At 38.8% G+C, this 16,509-nt stretch overlaps 1 protein-coding gene across 1 annotated transcript; it reads right to left on the minus strand.

Moving 5' to 3' along the window:
• Window positions 1–1,266: 1,266 nt before the first annotated feature.
• LOC133420703 (radial spoke head protein 3 homolog B-like) lies at window positions 1,267–12,417 on the minus strand. The gene is made up of 8 exons (XM_061710471.1): window positions 12,287–12,417; window positions 10,095–10,176; window positions 9,877–10,018; window positions 9,617–9,762; window positions 6,425–6,628; window positions 2,252–2,414; window positions 2,045–2,131; window positions 1,267–1,553 (listed from the first exon to the last, which is right to left on the minus strand). The coding sequence occupies exons 1-8, from the start codon at window positions 12,346–12,348 to the stop codon at window positions 1,474–1,476; spliced, it is 966 nt and encodes a 321-aa protein (XP_061566455.1). The 5' UTR covers window positions 12,349–12,417; the 3' UTR covers window positions 1,267–1,473.
• Between the last annotated feature and the right edge of the window lie 4,092 nt (window positions 12,418–16,509).

Below are 16,509 nucleotides of genomic sequence, written 5' to 3' on the forward strand. Positions count from 1 at the left end.
GGTGATGAGATACTTTAATTAATAACTGAGAAAGGAAAGAGAAGGAGGGGTGAGGGGCATCGCTCAGTGGATCATGTCAGTGCCCCCCTGCAGCATAGGCCTATGTCAGCACATCTACCACGAAGCTATGTTTCAGACCAGCTGCTCTAGTCTGGTCCTGCAGCTGGATCTATGATTACTGGCCCTAAACACACGAGAGTTACACTAACTAGATGTTAACTGTTTACAGCAGTGGTTCCCAAACTGTGTGCCGCGGCACACTGGTGTGCCTTGAGGCAAGTCCAAGTGTGCCGTGGGATTTTGTGACAACCATAGCCTACTGCAATATAGTATACAACTAGACAAAAATAATTATTTTAATTTACTATATACTACTTTGAATGCACTCATTCCATAATACAGAGGCAAACTCTTTATCTAAAAACTATATTAAAAAACCCTCCTGAAATGGGTGTGTTTGATGAAGCCCAATTTGATAAAGTTTAAATATTTTTGTGAAGTATTTTGTTAATAAATATTTCATGAGTAGAATAGTTGTCTTTGTCATATCTTATTTGGCATTAGTAAATAATAAACTTAACAGATAAACAGATGATATTAGTGATAACACGTGTTATATGGCTATTTTGCACAATAGGTGTGCCTTGAAATTTTTATTTGTCCTTTGGTGTGCCTTGGGCACAGAAAGTTTGGGAACCACTGGTTTACAGGGTGATGCCAAATGCAAAGTTAAGGGAACGCTTTGACTTCGCATTTGAATACATGGAGTTCCTTAAATCCTGTTTCTTGCCTGCTCCACAACTATCTCAAGTCTTTTTTAGATTTTAGACACAAAAACACAAAAAACTACAAAACACAAAAAACTATTAAAATGAAAGACAAGTTGCCCATACAACTAAACGCTTGTTTAAATAAAAATGTCTTCAGCGGTTTTTTAAAAGCATCAAACCAATTGACTTGAGACTTAACAATATCACATTAAAGAAATTACTATGTAGTTCAGATGGACAAATATAATGAATGTCTGAGAGAAAAAAAGTGTTTTCACTGGCTATCACAGAAATAAAGGACTGGATAATTGAGACAGATGTGTTTCTGTACATGCATATACAATTATTTCTTTTTCTAAAGATTTTTGTAATAATAAAATTAATTAGGTCAAAATTCTGGAGCCAATTGTTTTTAGCCTTTGCTTAGAAAATACCATCTTAAAAAACATGGAAATCTTACATAAAGCACTGTAGATACAATTATGGTTCACTTTAATTTATAAAGAAGTGACTGTCTCCTGAATGTATTGAAGTAGGCAATATATAACAAGAGCCAAAAACTTTACAATCTACATTTCTGTTTTGTCAAAAGCCTTAAACATCTTTTAAATCCTAATGTATAAATCATGCTGAAGACATGTAACTCAAACTTGTCATATTAGTTGTCAATTAAACAGTTTATTTGTATGCTCTGTGGATCTCTTTATGAGTCTGATTCCTGAAGCTGAGTCTCCAGTTCTTGGATCTGCTCCAGTCTCTTCTGGCTGACTTCAAGGATCATAGCTGAAACAGACAGTGTCCAATTTTGTTGCACATTACTGGCTCCTATAATGTTTAACAGTCAAGAATAATTCTACAACAGTCCGCTAGATGGCGCTCTTACAATGTCTTTGAAGAGTAACGACGCATTCAATGGGGGAAAAAATGCTTCCTGTATCTCTATCTGTTAAAACTGCTTAGTTCTATTAAAGTGTACCGGTAATTTTTTAGTTTTTGACAGCTGAGCCAAAAAATGCGTATAACCCAAGGTTAAGTTTAAAAAAACTTGTGATGACCCACACCCTGGAGTTCAAACATTTTTAAACCATATATTGAACAGGTACTTAGGACTACAGTTTCTAAAAAATAGTACTGTCAGTGAACAATAAAGTCGAAAAGAAAACTTTTGCTGATTTTGATTTTGTACGTTTTTGTGCATCACTGGGTCAAAATAACAAACTGAGAGGAACAAAAAATAAATAAATACATTTCAAGATAATTTAAGTTTTTCTTACTGTCAAGCAGCTCTCTTGCACAGTATCTTCTCTCCAAACAGCTGTCAACCTCAGCCATGAGCCATGGGAAGAAATGAGTTTCAATATCTGAAAACCAAAGCCAGAAATGTCAGAATGACATAAATGTTCACGCACAAGTGGTGCGAGTGGAATTTGGTGCAGTGACGCCCTCAAGTGGCAAAAAGGTGAAACGCTGAAGAGGCTCACCTTTCTGCACAGGGTCGAAAAGGTAACCTTGGTCTCTCACTGAGTTTAGGGTCATCGGCAGTAAGTTGGCCAGACACTGCCGAGCGTACACCCTGGCAGATATCTTGTACACAACCTCCTTCTCTTTCTTCAGCACCTCTTTTTGCTGGGCAATTCTACGTTCCTGAGGTGAAAATGGGACATATTTTCTAAACAAGTATTCTACTGTTTTTATTATATTAATCTGCACTGTTTAAGATTTCAGTTCTCTTTGAAAAAAGTCCACCACGTACAGTAGAAATATATTTTTGATGTGTAGATAATAGACTGCAATAACATAGAATTGATCAGTTAACAACATGAACATAAACAGGCAATTGTAGTTGGTGGAGACTACTATTCATAAAAAGATCAACCATATCATAAAGGTGAGGCCCCATTTAGTGAAAACACAACTTAACGTGCAATAGGAATATATAGGATTGACAAAGTATTGATTGATTGATATATTGATTGAATTGTTTATTTCGAACACAAGGAAAAAAATATAAAATTTTAAAACAAATTCAAAACATACAGAAAAAAAAGCAACAACAACAAAAACGTAATACAAACAGGGAAAAAAAAACAGTGTCCGAAAAGGAGCACGTAGAACTAAAACGTATTTAACCCTGCCCCTTTGTTACCTCTATTATAAATTAAACATAAATATTAATAATAAATAGCTGCTAATTTACCTATTAGGCTACCGATTTTCCCATTGGTTGTGCCTTTGCACCTAACCAGCTAACAAACACAAACTTTCCTTAACATAACTCCTCCTCAATCAAATAACTTCCCAGAACTTCCTTTTTGTACGGTTTTTTAAATTGATTTATATTTGTACATTGCTTTAACCAGAGCTGCCTGGGAGATTTACGAGGCCCTGTGCGAAATGGCTGGGGGGGCCCTCGCGCGTGACCGTAGCGAGCGCCGCAAAATTTTTGGGTTTTTCGGGTCGGATCGGGTGTCTACGTGCGCAATTTTAACTCTCCAATTAGCAAAATACTGGATACCTTCCCCTGCCTCATCATCATCTCTTGCCTCGACGCGGGGCCCCGCGGCTGCTTGAGACCCGGTCGGATCAGTGATTTTTGTAACAAATTTATCAAACGAGCCTTTCAGAGAGGCATTAAACTCTTTCATTTTCTTTAGTTTTTTTCTTTTTTCATCCCTTGATGGAAATTTCCTGAATCTGTCTCGTTCTCTCGACATTGTGTGACAGTTTGTTCCAACTCCACCGTCTGGATGAGACTAGCTTGTGTCCGCGCTTGGTCTGATCAGTTGTATTGAACAACAGACACGCGTCATCATTGCACATATATTTATTGATATGCACAGACTAGTACACATTTAGGTCTGTAATGGAACGTGACTGTTGATATTTATAAGGGAAAAAACGAAAAAAAACGAAAAAAAAGAAAAAATGAAAAAAAAAATTTTTTTGAAAAAAAAAAAAAAATTAAAGCTGCAAGCAGCGATGAACGGGCCCTCGCACTCACGGCCACCGCCCCCCATAAGCATCAGAAATGACACCACTCACGACTCTCTATGTCAAACCATTCAAAAGTTATAGCAGAAAAAAGGGACAACCAATCAGAAGAAGGGGCGGGGCTAATTCAGGCCAATGAAGGTCAAGGACTCCATACAGAATCTGATGACACCACCCACGACTCTCTATGTCAAACCATTCCAAAGTTATAGCAGAAAATCGGGACAACCAATCAGAAGAAGGGGCGGGGCTAATTAAGGCCAACGAAGGTTAAGACTCATTACAGAGTCCCATGACACCACCCACGACTTCCTATGTCAAACCATTCAAAAGTTATAGCAGGAAATCGGGACAACCAATCAGAAGAAGGGGCGGGGCTAATTAAGGCCAACGAAGCTTAAGAACTCATTACAGAGTCCCATGACACCACCCACAACTTCCTATGTCAAACCATTCGGTTATAGCAGAAAAAAGGGACAACCAATCAGAAGAAGGGGCGGGGCTAATTCAGGCCAATGAAGGTCAAGGACTCCATAAAGAATCTGATGACACCAGCCACGACTCTCTATGTCAAACCATTCAAAAGTTATAGCAGAAAAAAGGGACAACCAATCAGAAGAAGGGGCGGGGCTAATTAAGGCCAACTAAGCTCAAGGACTCCATACAGAGTCCCATGACACCACCCACAACTTCCTATGTCAAACCATTCAAAAGTTATGGCAGAGAAAAGTATTCTAGGGGGCGCTGTTGAGCCGTTAGGCCACGCCCATTAATGCAAACCATGAAATATCAAATTTATCGCCAAGTCTGTCTTGCATGCAAAATTTGGTGACTTTTGTAGAACTATCAAATATGGACCAATCAGATTTCAAAATGGCCGACTTCCTGTTCGGTTTCGGCCATGGCTCCAAGAGACTTTTCTTTAAGCTGTGCCATGATACAGGTGTATAGCGATTTTCGTGCATGTACGTCAAACCGTATTGTGGGGCTTGAGGCACAAAGTTTTCCGGGGGGCGCTGTTGAGCCATTTTGCCACGCCCATTAATGCAAACCATGAAATATCACATTTATCGCCAGGCCTGGCTTGCGTGCCAAATTTGGTGCCTTTTGGGGAACTATCAAATATGGACCAATCAGATGAAGGGGGGGTGCGCTTGTTGGCGTCTAGCGTCGCCATGGTAACACTTTTGAAAGAGAAAAGTAATGCGTGTAGTCGCAGGATGGAGACGCACATTTTGATGTATAACACATCTGGGTTCACGATACGGTTCGGGCCGTATTAATTTTCGAAGGAATGGCATATATTGCTCCAAAATTACGCGATTAATTCAGAATGTTCAAAATGGCCGACTTCCTGTTCGGTTTCGGCCATGGCGCCAAGAGACTTTTCTTTAAGTTGCGACATGATACAGGTGTGTACCGATTTTCGTTCATGTACGTCAAAGCGTATTATGGGGCTTGAGGCGCAAAGTTTTTTCTGTCTGAACCAACCAGATGAAGGGTGGGCGCGCTTTTTGGCGTCTAGCGTCGCCACGGTAACGCTTTTGAAAGAGAAAAGTAATGCGTGTTGTCGCAGGATGGAGACGCACATTTTGATGTATAACACACTTGGGGGCACGTTACGGTTCGGGCCGTATTAACTGCCGAAGGAATGGCATAAATTGCGCCAAAGTGACACGATTAATTCAAAATGGCTGACTTCCTGTTTGGTTTCGGCCATGTCGCCAAGAGACTTTTCTTTAAGTTGTGTACTGATACAGGTGTGTAGCGATTTCCGTGCATGTACGTCAAACCGTATTGTGGGGCTTGAGTCACAAAGTTTTCCGGGGGGCGCTGTTGAGCCATTTTGCCACGCCCATTAATGTAAACCATAAAATATCAAATTTTTTGCCAGGCCTGACTTGCATGCAAAATTTGGTGACTTTTTGGGCATGTTTAGGGGGGCAAAAAGGGCCTCCTTTCGTCAGAAGAAAAAAGAAAAAAGAAAAATTCCTACAAATACAATAGGGCCTTCGCACTGAAGGTGCTCGGGCCCTAAAAACGGCCCATAGCGCGAGGCCCCCTGGGGCGCGAGGCCCCCTGGGGCGCGAGGCCCCCTGGGGCGCGAGGCCCCGTGCGGTCGCACGGTTCGCACACCCCTTGCGGCGGCCCTGGCTTTAACCCATCACCCAACCCATTCCATAGATCCACTCCAACAACTGAGATACACATGCTTTTCCTTTTAAAATGAAAACATTGTTTTTTTAAATTAAATTATCCTCTTAAATTCTAACCCCCCTCCCTGTCACAAAACATTTTCTGTAAATTGCCTGGAAGTGAATCAGTTCTCGCTTTTTTAGGTAAAAATAAACATTCCGAATCTTCATCAAGGCTGTGAGCCCCTTGATGATCGGATTTGATTTACTGACAGCGTTTCCTTGGCAATGTGAGAAAACCGGCAATCAAATGTTAGAATACACATAACAACACACTAAAACCAAAAAATGTGTCTTCTCTAGGACTCCTAAGATGAGATATCTAACTTGTTGCCCGTAGTTTTATATCATAGTTGTCCTCTTCTCAAGGTTGAAGACTTGATATGTTCTGCATGTCAAGGCAGACAGAGGGAGTAAGCTCTCTTTTATGTAGGCTACTGTAGTGGCTAGTGTGTAGAATTTGCATACTTTTTCTTCATTTATGCGCCTGTCCTGCTCCTGCAGCCGTTGCACCGTCCTCAGCTCGCAAACTCTGAGTTCTTCAAATGCCATCTGCTGGGCTCTCAGAGAAGCCAGTTCCTCCTCCTCCATAACCTCCAACTGGGACTGTTCAATCGTCTTGCCTACAAGGACTTCCACCACTGGCTGCATCTCTCTGTCAAAGTCAAACAACTGAAGACAATACTTGGAATCAGTAGTGCTCTTCTTTTCATATTAATATATACCTTACATGTACTCTGTCCTTTATCACTGACACAAATATGATAATTAAGCACAAACATTCACAAAGTTGAGTTGATTTGAAATAAACAGCATTATTCTTTTTAACTCCACAAACCAGTAATATAATGCTGGACTTCTTTTATCCTACACATACATTTATAGTGTGGACTAAAGGCTCAGTTATGCTTCTGCGTCAAAATGTCGCCGTGCCTACGGCGTGTGGTTTGGATCGACGCAGAGGACACGCCGTCACCTGCGCCGTCACTGACGTGCACCTCCCGAAAATTGTAACTACGCGTCGAGGAGACGCCGTCCACTCGCAGACCGAGAGGGCTGTGATTGGTTCGTTTGAAAGCGAAGCATTTCCGGTTTCCGGTTTGAATCAGTAGTGAACTTCCAGGGCTCTTTTCTTCGTTTATGTGTGATTTTTTTTGTTTTTGTTTTTTGCACAATAGTTGTCCTTATTTTTTTGATTTACTGTGACCGGAAAAAGTCGGATAAACCATTCAGAAAAAGATCGCTAACTAGTGGCCGCGGGGGGTACTGCACCGCGACCAAATGGAGAGACGGAGAAGTCAGAAGGGTTCAGCACGGCGTCACGGCTGCGGCGTGTGCTCTGCGTCGGTGTGACGCAGAACCATACCTCAGCCTTAAGGCCCAATCCCAATTCAACCTCACTCGCCCTTCTTTTCTCCACTCGCCCTTCTTTTTGTTCCCTAACCCCTAAAAAAGAAGGGGGAGATTTTAGGGCACTTGTAATCTAGGGCACTTGTCCCAGGTGCCTGTCCCAATACCCCCACTCCCCCTCGTTTTCATCCCTAACCTGATCAGGAAGCTGAGAGCCAAAAGCTGTTTTAATTTCAGCTGTAGCGCTGTTAATATGGCACTTTAATAAGTTTTAATATTTTTTCAGGCTCAAAAGTAACCGTTAAGATCCCCAACCTGGTTAAGAAAACCTGTTAGAAACCTGTTAAGAAATTTGACTCGACGTTTTCGGAGATGAGAAGAGCCCCCGCCCCCGGGGAGCAGCCTCAGCTCACAGCCGGGGGGACAGACCTGATCGCTGGGTCAACCCAGCGCCGTCGTCCCGGGAGAGAAACCTGCAGCTCTGTTGAGAATTACGCTGGCTGAAATAAATCATTTAGGAAGATGTTGGTTTAATAGATGAAATCTAACAGTTGTAGCTACGCCTGTTAAGAAATTTGCTCAAAAATTTCAAGATATCTGTCTGCCGGCTCCGGAGCTTGGGTCCGCGTTAAATCGACGCAGAGCCTACGGCGTAGGGTACGGCGTACGGCGCGCGTCGCCGCGTACATCGACGCAGAATTTACGGCGAAGGTTACGTAACCTACGCCGTAGACTCTGCGTTGGTGTAACGCAGAACCATAAATCCCTTTATTCTGGCGTGATCTTCGGCAACTTTATCTGAAAGTGTGTAAATTACCCAGATAACAGCTGGATTACCTGGTGGTTTCTGAAAACTATTATATCAGAAACATCCAAAACAAATCTGATGAGTCACAGGATTATTTCTCTCTTATTTCTCACAAAAAAATGCTTGCTCCCTTGGTCACAATCTGAGAGGACTCTGCCTGTTTCTCGGTCGGCGAGTCAAATCGACGCAGAGCCTACGGCGTAGTTTACGTAGCATTCTGGGAAATTTTCATAGCCCCTTGCTCGCGAAGTCAGCATGTGAAAACCCTCGATTTGAAGGGGATATTCTCAGCCCCTCACCCTCGTTATGCCCCCTCCCCCTAGGTGAAAAGAGGAATTGGGACACCACTACCCTCACGGGAACGTACAAAATTTAGGGGAAGTGAAGAAAACGATGGCGAGGGGGAGTATTGGGACGCAGCCTTAATATGTAAACTGTGCATATTGACAATAAATTGGGCTGGACTAGAAATACTGGAGCCATCTACAAGAAGGGCCAGAGCTGCCTTTACTTTCCGAGGAGTCTGAGGTCCTTCAACCTCTGCCGGACGATGCTGAGGATGCTCTATGAATCTGTGGTTGCCAGTACTATCATGTTTTCTGTTGTGTGCAGGGGTAGCAGACTGAGGGTAACGGATACCAACAGACTCCATAAACTGATCCGTAAGGCCAGTGATGTTGTTGAAGTGGCCCCCACCCACTTCATGACATGCTGGCTAAACATAGGAGCACTTTCAGCAACAGATGAATTCCCCCTAAAATGCACAACAGAGCGCAGCAGGAAGTAATTCCTGGCTGTGTTCATCGGACTTTACAACTCTTTCCTCAGAATGCCTGACAATCTGACTTTACCAAACTCCACAAGCTACCAACACACTCCCACCATCACTTTTACTTACTTATTTTACTCATAATTCAGTGTGCAATAGTGCATCAACGCACTTTAATCTATGTCTACCATGTGTGTAAAATATATATGTACAGTAGATACATGTACAAACTTTTCATAGGCTTTTTTTCTATATTTTTCCTTTATTTTTATATAAATACACATACTGGGGGGTGGTAGTCTAGTGGCTACATAGATGGGCTTGGTTCTGGAAGACCCAGGTTCAAGCCCCAGAATGGCAACCAAGATGAACCACCTTGGGCCCCTGAGCAAGGCCTTAACCCTAATTGCTCCATGGTGAGTGTCTCACATGTAAGTCGCTTTGGATAAAAGCGTCTGCTAAAATGACAGTAGCACCTGTATTAGACTGTATTAAATACACATATATTTAAATTTTCTCCTCTTTTGCCTATTTTTTGTGTTTTTTTTATGAGTTGGAGCTACGGCACAAATATCAATTTCCACCAGGGATTAATAAAATTTTCTTATTCTGATTCTGGGGGTGACAACTATGACTGAGGCAAGGGCTTTGTATGTAAGATCAGAAGCATTTCCCCTCTAAATAATGTCTATAAGATGGTTGCTTTTAGTAGATCTATGTTAAAACTATTCACCTCGCCCTCTTTAATCTGTGTTGTGACATCTATGCCAGATTTGTCAGGTATGAAGAGTGGAGTCGCTGGTTTGTCCAGGAAAGCCTCAGTCTGACTCTCAGCCTCTGAAGATCCAGGAACTTTAGCCAGTTCCTCAAGGTAAGACTCTGAAATACGAATATAATCACAATGATAATGACAGTAAAGACCTGATTTAAACCAAATTTCTGGTTACCAGAAACACACTAGTAAAGGTTTTGTGGTCGAGAGATGTGGTTTACCTGTTTGTACATCGATATGTTTTCTACCGTGCACAGCTTCAGGGGTTGTGGTTCTGAGAAGCCCCATGTGCTGTTTATGGGTGATGGCTCTCCTTCTGAACAGCGGTCGTCTTTGAGTTCCCACAATGTCTGTCTGAGCCATCTGCACATAGTGGGTAATGAGCAAAGATAAAGAGGGGTACAAAGAAAGCACAGAAAAATGTAGGGCTCATACATACAGCTGGAATGATGCCTTGGGGATAGGTACTTCCTCTGACCACGTGACGGTCGTACATGATGTTTCCACCAAAGTGTTGAGTCCTGCATTGCCAGGGAAAAGCATGTTGTTTTGCTGTATATTCTTACTACACAAAATGCAGCATTTGAGATAATAATAATAATAATAATAATAATAATAATAATAATATATAATAATAATAATAATAATAATAATAATAATAATAATAATAATAATAATAATAATAATAATAATAATAATAATAATAATATGGCAGGATGAAGCTCGACTCCAGAGGTTGGTAAACAGGGGCCGGATTCACCAATATGTTAAGTGAAATTCCTCAATATTTTCTTAAGAACCGTCTTAAGAACTGTAATTTCTTACGAATTTCTTATTTTTCCTACTTAAGAACTTCTTAAAATATGTCATTGCATTGCACGCGCCAACAAACAACATATATAGAGGTAGTTTGGGTCTTAACCGTCAGTCACTCACTAAACATGGAGAAGGAGAAAAAGAGATGCAGGAACTTTTCAAGGTTATGGTGGATGAGATTAATGTGCGAAAAAAAATACTATTGGGGAAAATTAATAATAATTAACTACCACGCTAACTAACATGCTAACAAACAGTTAACAGGCTCTTTGTGTAATTAATTACAAAGTATATCCTCAAACTATGACCTACTAGTCTAAACTTGTCTAAAATGTGTTGAAAAAGGTGATATTAGAGGCTTACCTTTTCACAGAAGACATTTTAAGACAGGTCAAGGTTGTCTTAAAGTTAAGAAAAAAGCCAAGAACAAATTTGAGAACTTTTATTTCAAGAATACCATTTTTTCTCAAGTTTTTTCTTAAGAAGAAACTTAAGAATAAAGTTGAGAAAATACTTAGAATTTTTTTTCGAGAATATGACTTCTTCTCTTTTTTCTTCTTAAGACTGAACTTAAGAAAAAAATGACACTTAAGAAGATTTTTTTTCTTAATAATGTTTTGTGAATCCGGCCCCTGGACTTTATTCCACACGACGGAATCTCAACAGACTACAGAAACTGACAGTTGACAACTGACACAGAACATGCGTTGCTCAGCAACCATAATATTAATAATGAAAAAATATTTTAAAATAATACTTGTGCAAATGAAAACAGTGATACCACTACTGTGAAACAGCTGAAGTAAAGGCAAAGGAATATATAGTATTATTTTAGAAAACAGATATAAGATCAATAAAATATATGTTAACAATAATTTCCACCAGTCTAGTACAATAGCGTGAACGTTCTTTAATTACATTTTATCAGAGGTGTCAAGTAACGAAGTACAAATACTTTGTTACCTTACTTAAGTAGAAATGTTGGTTATCTATACTTCACTGGAGTAATTAATTTTCAGACGACTTTTGACTTTTACTCCTTACATTTTCACGCAATTATCTGTACTTTTTACTCCTTACATTTTAAAAACACCCTCGTTACTCTATTTCATTTCGGCCTTTAATAAAAACTATCCAGTTAAATTGCTCCATCCGGATAGAGTGAATTTGGTTGTGGTTGTTTCAGATGTTCTTGTCCAGTTTTGTTCTTACATCCGTTCCCTCAGATTCCTGCAACTAAACTTGGATGTACATTCCAATAAAGGTTAGGATAAATGATAACATGCCTCTGAAGTTTGACTTTTTGCACCATTACAATACTTATAGGCAACTAGTCATCATATCTCCTGCTGTCTGAAACACATGTTAATGCTCAATAGTACACATGTATGGTTCTTTAATATATTTGCATTATACTAATTTGCATTCATTTTCAATGGCTTTTGTCCTTAATGGCTTTTTTCCCCCTTACATTACTTTTACTTTTATACTTTAAGTAGTTTTGAAACCAGTACTTTTATACTTTTACTTGAGTAAAAAACTTGAGTTGATACTTCAACTTCTACAGGAGTATTTTTAAACTCTAGTATCTATACTTCTACCTGAGTAATGAATGTGAATACTTTTGACACCTCTGCATTTTATGATAATAACACCATTATTTGCTTTTAGTTCCATTACAAATACGATACACAAAATATGATAAGATTGCGAAAACATACTTATTAAAACATATTTACGCCAAAGCGGCTACGTTTGAGCGACAATCGTTTTGTTTTTTTGGGTTTTTTTTTTTTTCAAACAAGACAGACATACCGTTCATCTGGAGGCTCTTTGGTCTTAACGGGTCTGGGTCGACTTGAAAACGTGTACAGCATTCTGTTTGATTTTACCTTGTAGTTAAAAAAGCAAAGAATAAACTGTCAGAAACTATAGTTATATCTAGCCGGCTAACTTTAACGTTGACAAACCGGACAACAGAAGCGCTGAGAGACGCTAGCGGCTGCTATGGCAACCGTTTCTAGGAAGATCATACATTATGACGTCACTTCCCTCACCAACTACAACGAGGCTTGTGTCACAAATAAATAGTGCTTTAATTAACTTTATTTGGAAAAATAAATGCCATCGTTTAAAAAAAGAGATCTTAGCTGGTCCTAGAGGTTTTGGTGGCTTGGAGATCCTAGACTTTATAGATGTGAATTACAACTGAAATGGTTAAAATAATTTTTGAAAGCTCCAGAGTCCTTTTGGTATTTTATACCACAGAATGTCTTTAGGAAAATGGGAGGAATACAATTTCTACTACAATGTCATTACGATCCATCCAAATTACCGCAAAAATTATCAAAATTTCATCAACAGTCTCTCACGGCAGCAAAATTAAGGCTTTGTCCATAACTTCTCCCCTCACAAAAGCATAATTTGGAACAATGAATACATAACTAGGAAAAATAAATCATTATATTTACAAAATGATGAAGGTAAAATTCTAAATTATGAGGAATTTCTTAAATCTAAAACCTTTCCTATCACAAATAAAGAATATCTAATAAAGTAGTAAACGCTATTCCTAATGGAATTCTTCAATTAATGAAGTGTCACTTTGAGACGCCAGAAGTACAAGAGAAGGATCTCTCCCTTCTTGTTGACGGTATAGATATTAGAAATAATAAGTGCACTAATAAACACATAAGAAACTACTTCTACAGTAAAATGAAAATAACCCCAAGAGGGAAATTTGTTTGGAACTCCCATTTTTCGGACATTCAATGGAAAACAGCGTGGCTCCTTCCCTATAAATTTGCAATCTCAAACAAAGTAAAAGAAGTCCAATATAAAATTTTACATAATATTTACCCCACCAACCAACTTATATCCAAATTTGTAGACATTGATAGCAGATGTGTATTTTGTAAACATGACGAAGAGACCACCATACATTTGTTTTATGAATGTGAACATACTTTAAGTTTCTGGAAAAAATGTGAAGAATTTTTTTAACATACAAAAAACTAATAATGTAATTAAATTAGAAGCTAAAGATATCTTACTATATTACGAAAACCAAAATTACAAAATTCAACAACTGGTCAACTTAATGATTCTTGTTGCTAAGTTTCACATACATAAGGCAAAATTCTCCAGATCCTGTCCATCCTTAGTTACCTTTAAAGTTGATTTCAAAATCTATTTTGAGACAATACAATTGGTTAATAACAAAAAATGTAATACCACTGTTAACCTCATAAAATAAATGTTTATGGATATCTGAATGTATTGTCTTCCTTTTATTATTTAGTGTAATTGTTAATGTCACAAACTACTTGCACTTTATTGAGCTTTTTTTGTGAAGAGAACAATTTTATATTTTTTGGACTATAATGATGCCTATGTATGTTTGTGTTTTATATTATTGAATGATGCCTGCCATTTATTTTATTGTTATTGTATGTTTCTGGAATTGAAATAAAGTTTCATTCAAAAAAAGGCTTGTGTTTCAAGATAATACATCCATGGTGTCACATGACAGTTGAAAGGCTGCATTAAAATATTTAAAACAGATTCACCTTTAAATAAAGATAAGAAAATGATGTGTAGTCTAAATGTTTAAAATAGATAATAAAGTTAAGAATTACTGACAGGTTTAATAAAAGTATAGACAAATTTAAATGAGAACTGAAGTGAAGAAGTGGAAAAAAAAACCCACACACCTTTACACTTTTTTTATTTTTTTTTTATTTAACATTTGCAAACAGTTCAATGATAACAAAATTTCACATTATGCAATTTCACGTTGAATTATACCATATAAAGAGTACAACTCAAATAAAAAACAAAACAAAAAGCACAACACATTATAATCAGCCAGGGGGCCTTTACACTTCTTCAGTTCTTCAGTTCAGTGAATAACCTTTTGATGCAGGCACCACTTCCTGCACAAAAAGAAAAAAAAAAAAAAACCTTCCTGAATTTTATCTTATAGGTAAAAGGTGTTTAAAAAAAACTACTAAGTAAGAATATAATTATTTATTTAAATCAAATAAATAAATAATACAAAAACAAACAAACTTGTATTTCATTTCAACATTGATTCTGACATTAAAAGTGTTGTTACATTGTAACATGGCTGATACAACATGCTTATATTGTGAATGTTGGATCAAGGTCTGCTAATGAGAGGTCTGATGATTAGAAGCTTCTTCATGTGCATAGGATCAACTTAAAAAGGAGCATTTGTCTTCAAACTACTGACATTAAATTCAAACGTTAGCTTCCAATTGTTAAGTGGAAGGTTCAAATTGTCAATGCAATGAAAGAAACTAAAATGTCAGTTCAAGTGTTTAGTCTACTAATTAGTTTTTTCAAGAAAAAAAGTCACGCTGACCTCTTAATTGTGTTATTTTTCTCTTTTTCTTTGCTTTCTAAAGAGTATGAGGGGAACACACTTGCATGCTATCTATAAAACGTTAATCAGTTCTATAAATCTTCTACATAGAAGATGGACAAAAATTGTGTAAACTGAAATAGTACCAAAGTTCACACTTTAAACTGCCTGGCAGCACATTTAGACTAAGAAAGTGTCTAATGTTCATTTTTAGCATTGTAGCCTACTCTTTTCCTCTGGCTGTACCGACCTTGACCTCAGTTACCATTACCAATTAACCATTGAACCACGGAAGTTAACCAACTGCCAATCAATCATAATAGAAATAAATGTATTGTTTTATATAAACTCTCCTGAAGTGGTACAAAAAACTAACTCCCCTCAGAGTTGTCATGGGTGTGAAATCAAACTATTGTGACCAAAACCTATTTTTTTTGTTGTTGTTTTTTTCCCTTTTTTTTAACCAAGCTGTAAATGTGTTTATTTCTGCTCTAAAGTTGGACGTTTGGACATCAAAGTGAATGGAGATTCAGTCGCTTCTTCAGTCAGCCTCTGGTAGCCAGGCGTGGAACTGCAACAAATCTTAGGTACCCATGAGCCTCAACCTGGAAGTTGGATGTTTGGCATTTGGACTTTACACTCACCGGCCACTTTATTAGGTACACCTTGCTACTACTGGGTTGGACCCTCTTTTTGTCTTCAGAACTACTTTAATCCTTCGTGGTATAGATTCAACAAGGTACTGGAAACTTTCCTCAGAGAGTTTGGTCCATATTGACATGATGTATCATGGAGTTGCTGCAGATTTCTCGGATGTACAGTACATCCATGATGCAGATCTCTAGTTCCACCAGATCCCAAAGGTGCTCGATTGGACTGAGATTTGGGGACTCTGGAGGCCATTTGAGTAGTGAACTCATTGTCATGTTCAAGAAGCCAGTCTGAGATGATTCACACTTTATGACATGGCACGTTATCCTGCTGGAAGCAGCCATCAGAAGATGGTACACAGTGAACATAAAGGGATGGACATGGTCAGCAACAACACTCAGGTAGGCTGTGGCGTTGACATGATGCTCAGTTAGTACTAATGGGCCCAAAGCCTGCCAGGAAAATATCCTCCACACAATTACACCACCACCACCAGCCTGAACCGTTGATACAAGGCAGGATGGAGCCATGTTTTCATGTACACAGTAGTTGACGCCAATGTTGGTGAGCCTGTGAGAATTGTAGCTTCTGTTCCTGTTCTTAGCTAACAGGAGTAGCACACGGTGTGGTCTTCTGCTGCTGTAGCCCATCCGTCTCAAGGTTGGACGTGTTGTGCGTTCAGAGACGCTCTTATGTATACCTTGGTTGTAACGAGGGGTTTTGAGTTACTGTTGCCTTTCTATCAGCTCAAACCAGTCTGGCCGTTCTCCTCTGACCTCTGGCATCAACAAGACTCGCTGGATATTTTCTCTTTTTCGGACCAGTCTCTGATAACCCTATAGTTGTGTGTGAAAATCCCAGTAGAACAGTTTCTGTTCAACAGTTCAACAGTTCAACAGTTTCTGAAATACTCAGACCAGCCCGTGTGGCATCAACAATCATGCCACGTTCAAAGTCACTTAAATCACCTTTCTTCACACACATACATGTACAAACATGA

This window comes from Cololabis saira, chromosome 20, assembly GCF_033807715.1.
Source record: "Cololabis saira isolate AMF1-May2022 chromosome 20, fColSai1.1, whole genome shotgun sequence".
Lineage (NCBI taxonomy): Eukaryota > Metazoa > Chordata > Actinopteri > Beloniformes > Belonidae > Cololabis > Cololabis saira.